This window comes from Gossypium arboreum, chromosome 10 (assembly GCF_025698485.1).
Source record: "Gossypium arboreum isolate Shixiya-1 chromosome 10, ASM2569848v2, whole genome shotgun sequence".
Taxonomy (NCBI): domain Eukaryota; kingdom Viridiplantae; phylum Streptophyta; class Magnoliopsida; order Malvales; family Malvaceae; genus Gossypium; species Gossypium arboreum.
The window spans coordinates 18,357,972-18,368,475 of NC_069079.1; the positions used below are offsets into that span (position 1 = coordinate 18,357,972).

A 10,504-nucleotide genomic window follows, 5' to 3' on the forward strand; every position below is an offset into this window, starting at 1 on the left:
TCAGTCCATCAATGTGGTTTTTAGAGCTACTAAAAATCGTTACCTGAATGTTTTATTTCCAGGCTAATGATAAACCACCTCTAGATCCATCTGCTTCCACATTAAACCCATTCGTGTATCCACATCTTCTTCTTATTTTTTCCATCCAAGTAGCACTCACTTTTGTCTCCATAAAGAAGACCATTTGGAGATTGTATTGCTTCAGTAAGAATCGAAGACGTCTAATTGCTCGAGGACTCCCCAATCCTCGAACATTCCAGCTTATCATTTTCATTGGCTTCGGTCGGCTTGCCTATTGGCAGCCGCTGATCCTAAATTTGAAGACACTATCAACTGTTCTCCTATTGTCTCCATTCTAGGAGAATTTCCTCTATCAGACTCCCCTTTAGCCCTTTTGTAGCTGTTGGTACAATCATTCCAGAATTCTGAGCTTTCCTCACCAATTGAAAAATTCTTCCGTTTACATGGAGTTACTTCTATCTGTACATCATGAATCTGCCCTATTCATCCCTTGCATGTCCATCTTGCTCTTTTGTAATTTCTAGTAGTGCCTTTATCAGATATAAAGGCATTCATGTCAGCTTCTCCCCCGACCTCCACTTGATCAATATTTGATAAAAAGGTATTTTCTCTAGCTTTGATTTTCCTAGGACCCACCTGCAGATTTACCCCTTCATTTTCAGGCTGATTAGACATTTTTAAAAACCCACTTTTTAGCGCCCCTTGTTTTGTATTAATGACATTACCCTCTGATATCTTAGCTGTAGACGTGGCCCTTTCATCCTCATCCCTAGTATACAAGTATTGTGACATGAATTTCTTTTCTGTACTACCCAATTTCAAGCTCTCTCTCCTTACCATATTAGATTCGGCTTTCAGTGCTATTGAGTAAAGAAACGCGTCAGCTCCTAAATCTTTCCCTTTCGTAAAAAATTTCGTGCAATCTTTAACAGTATGCCCTATTATTCCATACCCAAAGCAGAAATTTGGTAGAGATTCGTATTTAAAGGGAAGCCAGACTCATCTTGTATCCCCAACTGCAACAAAAATTCCTCGTCGAAGAGGTTTTCTAGCATTTAACACAGCTTTCATTCTACAGGTTTCGTTCTGTATTTCTAATCTTAGAATTCCTCCAAAAGTAGAACCAATCGCATGCATTAAGTCTTTCATCTCGCATTCTGGGGGGCAGGAGCCAACTCTTAACCAAAACGGAGAAGAGACCAATTTTATTTTACTTCTTTCTATCGCCTCTTTCAGCCTGTCAAATATAATTAATTGTCTTTTGAAAAACCACGGTCTGCCATCCATAATCATCTCTAAATCATCCTCTTCCTCGAATGAGATCTGAAACAAATTCTGTTCAGCCGCATAAATTCCAAATTTTCTTCTTGTTTTCCATATGCTTCTGAGTTGCGCACACAGACTGTCTGGACTATAAGACTTCTTTGTCCACACCGAACATAATAACGAAAATTGACTCCTCGGTGTCACCAATGAGCTCTTTACTGTTAATTGAATTAACTCGTCTACGAGAAGAGAGATCTCCTCTCCTGCCATAACGGGAAAATAGATCACCGTCCCACTCCTCCTCAACCACAGCCGCACCTGTTTCTTTGGAAAACTAAGAGAGAGCACTCTTGACCTATATTTTTTTTTAATTGCTTGTTTTTTGTTTGAGTAAAGAAGTGATAAAAATTAAAATAATATTAATTATTAGTTGACTGATGATTTCATTAATTTTGATATTATTTGACTTTTTTTTATAACATTGTGGGTGGGAATGAAAAAAATTAAAAGTTAAAGTGAAAACCCTGCAAATATTAAGGTAAATTTTGAAACTCTACCGATTATACATAGTTCCTCTAAAATAAATTAAGCAATTTAATTTTCTATCAATTTTGAAAATAAGTAACTAAGGAGAATTAAACACATAAATATTTTTCATCAACTATACATAATTTAAATTAATATAATAACAAATTAAACCTTCGATTTTTACATATATTTTATCAACTTGATCCATATACTAAAAATATATAAAAATAAAAAAAAGTAGCTTCAAATATATATATATACATAAAAATAGAGAAATGTATAAATTTTGAGTGTTGAATTTATTATCATACCAACCAAATTTTATAAATTAAAAATATTATAATTAATTACCTTTAAATGTTACATAAATTAAATTATTTTGATTTTTGAAAGAAATTAATTCACTCAATAATGAAATTGAAACCTTTATACTTTCTTCTTTTCTTTTCAAGAACAGAATAGGCGTAAAGTATACAACATTGCAATGCATTTTCTGGACTTCAAACCCTCGTCGCCACATCTTCGTTATCTACATGCCTCGTCACCCCACCTTCACTATCAACTTGAAAGCTCCATCAATCAACCCAAAAATTAATATCTAATGCAACCTTTTTATTTTATTTTCATAAACTAAAACCTTGGAATTTTATTTTCTATTGTTGTGAAAAAATGATTTGGAGTTTGACATAAAAAATAAATTAACATGATTAATTTAATTAATTGGTAAAAAAGTTTATATAATAATTTATTGTTAAGATAGCATCACCCACATTAGATTAAATCGAAAATTAATTAGGATATCGATTTGAAATAAAAAGGTAAATTGATTAACTTACAAATCGATTGAATTGATAGTTAAACTAATTGAATTAATTTTTTTTAATAATTTATCCAATTGAATTAATCAAATCAATTAAATTAATTGAATCGAAAAGTGATAATTTAACTAGTTCGACCATGAAAGCTTTAGTGACTTCTCCTTTGATCACCTCTTGGCCTATGGTTGCCACATTTCATAATTACTTTGTCACTAAACTATTAACAATTTGAGGTTTTGATCACTTAACTTTAAAAAAGTTTATAAAATGCTTATTAAACAAATTATTTGAAAGTTTTCATTTAAGTTACTGAGTTGTTAAAATTATTATTGTATGGCCTTATTGTTCGCATCATTTGTACCAATCGAAAGCTCTCATTCCTCCTCTTTTTGCAATTCAAATTTTTTTCACGAAACAATTTTAAACTTTGCAAATTTGCGAATCAAAATTCAAAAACTTTCTTCTCATATATTTGACACCGATCGTTAGATCAACTTAGATCAAAGATATATTCTTTTATTATCAATAAATATTAATCTATTGTAATTATCACCGAATTCTCATTTAAAGTTTATTATTTGAATTTTAAAAATATTAATATTTAAGTAATTTAAATAAAAATTTTCTAATAATTAGAGTAAAATGAAATATTTCTAATGGTTGAGTGAGTTGAATATAACTCAAATTTCGTTGCTTTGTTGCAAGCGAACTTTCAAATGCCGCCGAAGATGGTCGTTTCATATTCAACAACTCGCCTCCCTCTCATCTCCACGGCTCGAAGCGAACTACTTTCAACCCGCCGCGGCTTCCAAACTGGACTCCTCAAACTGAGAACCGGATTAAATTTCCGGACTCTGTGTCTTAAACCCGAACCCTGGTCTAAGCGAAGTTATTCGGTTAAGCGCAATGTGGTTAACGAAGAAGATAGTATGGAGGAGACTTACAACTCTGTCGACGATAAGCAGTTCGTCCGGTGGTTCCGGGAGGCTTGGCCTTACCTCTGGGCCCACCGTGGCGGCACTTTCGTTGTTATTATTTCCGGTGAAATCGTCGCGTCTCCCTTTTTGGACGCCATTTTAAAGGCACGAACTAATTTTATATACTTCTCAATCCTTCTCTATGATCAGCCTTTTTAACCTTTTAATTTGCAGGATATTGCGTTTTTGCATCACCTAGGGATCAGATTTGTTATTGTTCCGGGAACTCACGTGCAAATTGACAAGCTTCTGACTGAAAGAGGTCGGATTCTTTTAATTTCACTTTGTTATCAGTTGTCTTTATTGTTATAATATAAGCAACTTAGAAGCTTTGGTCAAAATTTGAACCTTCATTTTTGTGTAATTATGATTGAACATGTTTTAGTTGAATAATTCAGTCTTTATTTTACTTCAACTATGATTGATCTTTTTGTTGGAACTTTTATCATATATTTTAGTATTATTTGCCTTTATTATTAAAATCTGAGCAATTTGGAAGCTTTGGCCAAAATTTGAAGCTTCATTTTTGTCTAATTATGATTTAAAATGTTTTAGTTGGATAATTTAGTCTTTATTTTACTTTGACTATGGTTGAACTTTCTGTTTTGGTTAGATAGAGTTGAATTTACTTAAAATAAGCTATAAAATTTGCAGGGCATGAACCAAAGTATTATGGTAGATATAGAATAACAGACTCAGAATCGCTAGCTGCCGCAACGGAAGCGGCAGGTGGGATTCGTCTAATGATGGAGGCAAAACTTTCTCCTGGACCATCCATCTGTAATATTCGTCGACATGGAGATAGTAGTCGTTTGCACGAAGTTGGTGTCAGTGTTGCTAGCGGCAACTTCCTTGCAGCCAAGGTTAGGATGTTTATGTTTTGAGAATAGAATACTTGGGATTTGGCTTATGCTTTTATGTGCATTGATATTCTTCTCCTTGAGACTGGTTATAAAGAGTGGGGATATATAATCTTTTACATTTGATATGTATGTACATTAGTACATGTAGACTATGTCATTCAGACTAAGGTGTGAATGTTAGACATGGGTATGTGCCCAACACACGTTTTTTCAATATTTTTCATGATTTTCTTGTAAGTGGAGGGGTTTTAGAGGATCATGCCCATGCCCCATACCCCTATTGAGTATATGTTGTAAACGGATACTTAAAGGAAAAAAAATGAAGAGTTGGAGTAATATGACATGTCAGAGAAGGATGACCCATGAAAGCATGTTTTTGCCATGTCTCTGCTGTTAGACTTATTATATTTTTGCCTTCGTGAATCTTGTTAAACCCTTTTGCAGAGAAGAGGAGTAGTTGAAGGTGTTGATTATGGAGCAACAGGTGAAGTAAAGAAAGTAGATGTTGCCCGTATGCGTGAGAGGCTTGATGGTGGTTGTATAGTAATATTAAGCAACTTGGGTTATTCTAGCTCTGGAGAAGTTTTGAATTGCAAGTATGCAGTGTAACTTTGATAGCATTTGGTTGCAGCTTGCTCTTATCTATCATGTGAAGTGAAAATTTCCTATTTTCACTTTAAAGCTGCCTTTTGTGTGTGTGTGTGTGTCTTGGGGGGGGGGGGGGGGAATCATATTCTGCAATTTTTTCTTTTAGCAGCTGTTATTTACTAGGCAGGACATCACTTTTTCTTTTTCTATCTTCGTTTAACTTTGTCTATGTTGTTTTTCTCATTAATAGGGGAATCATTAGGTTCTGTGTCTCAGTAAGTGACTTGGTAGGATTAGCAGTATGTCAATGCATGAGGATTAAAGAAAATCTAACTCAGGAATTCTCTTGAGGGATTGAATATACCTTCTCAATATGAGCAGTCCTTGTATTTTACATATAGTTTTGATTTTTGATAGCTAGTTTTAATTTAACTAAAACATATGTTTGCTTGATGGTACATCTTGGACTAGCCTAATTTTTTTCTTCCTCTGATCAAAAACCTTATTTTTTTATGCTTTCCTAAATTCAGCACATATGAAGTTGCTACTGCTTGTGCATTAGCTATTGGAGCAGACAAGCTTATTTGCATCATAGATGGTCCGATCTTGGATGAGAATGGATACCATATTAGTTTCTTGCCTGTTGAAGAAGCAGATATGTTAATCCGTCAGCGCGCCGGGCAAAGCGAAATAGCAGCTAAATATGTGAAAGCTTTTGCTGAAGAAGATCTCACTTGCCTTGGACATAATGATTTTATTGCAGCTGCTAACTATTCGCAGAATAGGCAGACTCTTAATGGTGCTCATAATCCAACCTTTCAGAATGGTGTTGGTTTTGACAATGGCAATGGTTTATCTGGAGAGCAGGGCTTTGCTATTGGAGGTCAGGAGCGGCTAAGTCGACTAAATGGTTACCTTTCAGAGTTGGCTGCTGCAGCTTTTGTCTGCAGAGTAAGATTTCATAGTTTGTTGCCACCTTAGTATATTTGGATGCCTAAAAAAAAGAGAGAGAGAGAGAGAACAGTAAGCCGATTCCGTTTTCTGCTTCATGTCAGGGTGGTGTACAAAGAGTTCATTTGTTAGATGGCACTATTGGTGGGGTCCTATTATTGGAACTATTCAAACGAGACGGAATGGGGACAATGGTGGCCAGGTATTCAATCTTTGCAGTGAACTTGTTGGTTAACCTTGTGGGAAAATAGGCATTGGCTGACAGGAATTACCAAATATAGTTAATTCCCTATGCATCTGCATTTGATTAGTGAGTTCTTATTATTTGCTTTTCAGATGGCTAGTTTGGATGATTTGTTGGGTTCTGCCTTAGATGCATAGTTAAACCTAAAATGAATGTTATATGTAATTAAGTTTAAGCATTCAGTATTCCATAGAAAAAAAAAAGGTGCAAGTGTTCAGTAAAGTATTTATATATTATTCAAATTATCTGATACACCAGAGGCACTCCTAGTAACCATGATTTCTTTTGAATAGTTGGTCTTGCATTAAGCAGCAATCAGTTTCATAACATTTGACAACAGACAAATTGGAGGTATATGTTGTTCCCATATACTTTTTCCAAGGATTAGGGATCACAAGTAACGTGGCTGAAATTTGTTAGTTTATTTGAAATACTGTTGCAAGATCTGATAGGTCATTATTCTGTCTTGTGTTCAATTTGCTGACTTTAGCTTTGCTTGTTATTCAGTGATCTATATGAAGGGGCTAGAATGGCTAAGGTAACAGATCTCGCTGGCATCAAGCAAATCATAAAACCTTTGGAAGAGTCTGGCACATTGGTTCGCAGGACCGAGGATGAGGTCAGTATTAAGGTCCTTTAGAGTTTTCTTTAACCTAACTATCTCATTTATTTATTCTTCTTCTATGATGTGTTTTTTTTCTTCTACTGGTTCTTGGGTGTTTAGTTGTAAAGATCAGAATCATTAAAATTGGCCTTGGCTTTAAATCTTACTGAAGAACAAAAATGGGAAGGGGAAAAAGGCTTTTATTCTTCTGAGCTAAAGGCCTGGAGCCGAAATCCTGAAAATTAAGTTGTTGTCACTTTTTGTTTGTGCAGCTGCTTAAGGCCATAGATTCATTCGCTGTTATGGAAAGGGAAGGTCAAATCATTGCTTGTGCTGCTCTTTTTCCTTTCTTCAAGGAGAAGTGTGGAGAAGTTGCTTGCATTGCAGTTTCTCCCGAGTGCCGAGGACAAGGACAGGGGGATAAATTGCTTGGTATGATAGTGAAAATCTCTATCTTCACTGCTTATGTCATATTAGACATGATTGTACTCTGCTACTTATTCTGTTGAAGCTGAAAAGCAACGCAATGCAAGAACCTGTCAATTCTGATCTTATTAGAAATGCTCACCCGACAAAGTACCTTTTTTGACTGTAGGATGGATTGCATACAAAAGATTTGCTGATTAGTTTAGTTCTCACTATCTAATCGTGGAATGATGCTGGATTTGAATCTGATTATGAATGTTGTTCTAATTAGCATCACTTTGATGTGATACAAAATTCTGGGAAATTTTTTGTGATCAACCAACCAATATCATTCCTAATAATCAAATATCTGCAGATTATATTGAGAAGAAGGCGTCCTCACTCGGATTGGGTAGGCTTTTCCTTCTGACAACTCGGACTGCTGATTGGTCTGTATTTTTTTCCCACTACATCATTTCAAACATGGAATTATTTTCATTCACCTTTTAGATAAATTTGAAGCAACCTTGTAATCTGGATAAAGGGGGGGAGTTGAGTTATATTGAATATTCTCCATCTGATGTCCAGGATATGATATATAAAACAATGTGGTTTTAGCAGGTTTGTAAGGCGTGGGTTTACGGAGTGTAGCATCGACATGATACCAGATGAAAGGAGGAAAAAGATTAATCTATCTCGTAAATCTAAGTATTACGTGAAGAAATTGGTAGCGGATGGAAGTGGAATTACTGCCGATAGAGCATTTAAATGAAGCTTCCAACAGATGCCAGCTGAGTGTACTAGTTCATGTGGGCAACTCCTGCGGTTGCCACTTCAAGATTAGACGCATAACGTTTTCTTGAGGTGATAGTTATGGGCAGGTGGGGAACTCGAAAAATGAGCTCCTTTAGCAGAAAGTGCTAACTAGGGCTGAACCTCATCTAGTGTAAATTAGATATTGCCTAGGTTTTTGTTACGATTTCTAGTTGATTATCGCTATTGCCATAAGCCACTTAGTTTATAGGCGATTTGTAATTAACAGTGCTTTTAGAATATGATAAATAATATATTCTTTTTTTGGTTGATTTCAAGATCTGAAGATCGTGTCAGTTTCCCATTTGTAATACTTAAAACTGCGTTTAACTTATAGTTTCTGAATTTAATATAATGCATTAAGGGCATAATTGCAAAGCAGCAAAAGACTTGAGCTCAATCGATAACTTAATCCCAGAAAGGTGGCTGAATCTTTCTTTATTCAAGTTCGCTCGACGTTCAAATATGATTATAGATTATGAAACATGAAATTATAAAAATCCTTAATTGATATCAGAGCACAAATATTAGAGTGAACTAACAATGAAGCATAATCACAAGTCAAATTGAATTTTAAAGGGGCCCAACGCCAACGGGCATTGGCACCGGCCACCGCCATTCTCAAATAGAAGGTGAACTACAGGTACTACCATTAATCCATCCTAATCCATTCATTTCAATACACCCAAAACTAAACTATTTCAAAACAAACCCAATCAATGGATCAAATTGACTTCAGCAAAGTTTCTCACTTTCAAATTCTATTGGTAATACCAATAACAACAATATCCTCAAAAACTTTAGTTCCCATTTCATCAAAACAACAATTATTCTACACCTTTAGTCAAATATGTAAAATCATTCAAGTACCACAGTAGCACCCAATTCTTGGAGCTTCTTAATAATGGCCTCAGCTTCCTCTTTTGTTACTCCCTTTTTAACCACAACCGGAACTTTCTCCACCATATCCTTAGCTTCTTTCAAACCCAATTCCGTAAACGTCCTCACTTCTTTTATTATCTTTATCTTGGCCGCCGCATCGAATTTCTCCAGCTTTATATCAAACGCCGTCTTTTCCGCCGTTTTCGTTTCGGCTGCGCTGGATCCGGTTCCCGGTGCCGAAGCGGCGGCGGAGGATACTCCGGATACGGCGGGTCCGTAGCGGTTGAGGCCGAGTTTAAGACGGAAGAGGATGGAATAGTCGTAGCGTTCGAGCTTTGTAAGATCTAAAAGCTCGTCGGCGATGCGTTCGAGTTTCTGGGTCCGGTTCTCGGCAGTGGCGGTGGCGGTGGCGGTGGCGGTGGAAATGAAGCAGGAAACGGGTGGCTTGGGTGAGGACGAAACGAGGAGTTTGAAGATGGAGTGAGTGGGGATCTTTGAGATGGTGGAAGCCATTGTTGGAAAAATTAAGAGTGGAGTTTCAGTGTTAGGTTTTATCGGTTAGAGGAAATAAGATGGTTTTAATAGATGAAGGTATTTTCAGAATTTTATACATACTTAGTAGGTTTTTTTTTAAAAATTTAGGGTAAATTCCACAAATAGTCACCCAATTTTAGTGTAACTGACAAAATAGTCATTTGAGTTTTATTTCAGTCACTTAACTTTCAAAAAGTTACAAAACAGTCCTTTTTTGCCATTTTTCATCACAAACGTCACGGTAAAAGTGACATGGCAGATGACGGTGTCTTTGGTGTCAAAAAACCCTCCAGCTGGTCGATTACTCTCAATTTAACAGTCCTACTAGCACCATTTTAAGGTTATAGAAAAAGAAAAAAGAAAAAAAAAATAGGAGGAAAAGAAAAAGGAGGAAAGGAAAAATGGAGATGCCTGAAGTGATCCCAGTGTGCTATTGTGGAAACCTAGCCAAATTAAACACGTCTTGATCCAATGACAACCCAGGTAGGAGGTTTTTTGGGTGTAAGAAATTTGGCAGTGGATTTCGAAAACCATGTCGGTTTTTCACCTGATTTGATCCACCATTGACACCCCGTTCACGAATTGTGTTGTTAGGTCTTCTAAAAAAAGTGAGGACATTAAAGGATACAAGGAGGAGGGAAAGAAAAACATGGTTTTTGGTGCTTGTATTTGTAACTGTGTTGTTGTCTTTTAAACTTTAAATCAACTTATGTTGTTGTTGTTAGCATTGAAAACCAGCTTATATTTTGTAATATTGTTGCTGGTATATTGTTGCTTATGTTGTTATACATGGCTACTGGTATATTATTGCTTATGTTGTTATACATGGCTACTGGCATACATGGCTAACCAGCTCATGTTGTTGTTTACAAACTTGAAATACTTGAAATGGGATATAATATGTGGTTGTTGCTTACAAATTGTTTTGTAATATTATTGTTGCTTACAATAGTTAGAAAGTTGTTTTGTAATATTTGATTTCATTTCAAAGTTGATAGACTTGAAAGAAT

The 10,504-nt window shown here is 35.7% G+C and overlaps 2 protein-coding genes across 2 annotated transcripts; one reads left to right on the plus strand and one right to left on the minus strand.

Moving 5' to 3' along the window:
• Positions 1-3,273: 3,273 nt before the first annotated feature.
• On the plus strand, positions 3,274-8,356 carry LOC108460944 (probable amino-acid acetyltransferase NAGS1, chloroplastic). The gene is made up of 10 exons (XM_017760662.2): positions 3,274-3,715; positions 3,785-3,872; positions 4,265-4,473; positions 4,918-5,069; positions 5,592-6,012; positions 6,117-6,214; positions 6,764-6,875; positions 7,133-7,292; positions 7,642-7,714; positions 7,887-8,356. The coding sequence occupies exons 1-10, from the start codon at positions 3,350-3,352 to the stop codon at positions 8,035-8,037; spliced, it is 1,830 nt and encodes a 609-aa protein (XP_017616151.1). The 5' UTR covers positions 3,274-3,349; the 3' UTR covers positions 8,038-8,356.
• A 421-nt stretch (positions 8,357-8,777) lies between these two features.
• Positions 8,778-9,567, minus strand: LOC108460945 (uncharacterized). Its single transcript, XM_017760664.2, has one exon. It carries the CDS (start codon positions 9,471-9,473, stop codon positions 8,937-8,939), a length of 537 nt encoding a protein of 178 aa, XP_017616153.1. The 5' UTR covers positions 9,474-9,567; the 3' UTR covers positions 8,778-8,936.
• Positions 9,568-10,504: the final 937 nt, after the last annotated feature.

What these genes read in the sequence shown, in the direction of transcription:
- LOC108460944 (XM_017760662.2), top strand. Translation starts at nt 3,350, where the DNA reads ATGCCGCCGAAGATGGTCGTTTCATATTCAACAACTCGCCTCCCTCTC. An exon ending in CTGCAGCTTTTGTCTGCAGA is followed by an intron (nt 6,013 to 6,116) that starts GTAAGATTTCAT and finishes GCTTCATGTCAG; the next exon opens with GGTGGTGTACAAAGAGTTCA. An exon ending in ATGGGGACAATGGTGGCCAG is followed by an intron (nt 6,215 to 6,763) that starts GTATTCAATCTT and finishes CTTGTTATTCAG; the next exon opens with TGATCTATATGAAGGGGCTA.
- LOC108460945 (XM_017760664.2), bottom strand. Translation starts at nt 9,473, where the DNA reads ATGGCTTCCACCATCTCAAAGATCCCCACTCACTCCATCTTCAAACTC.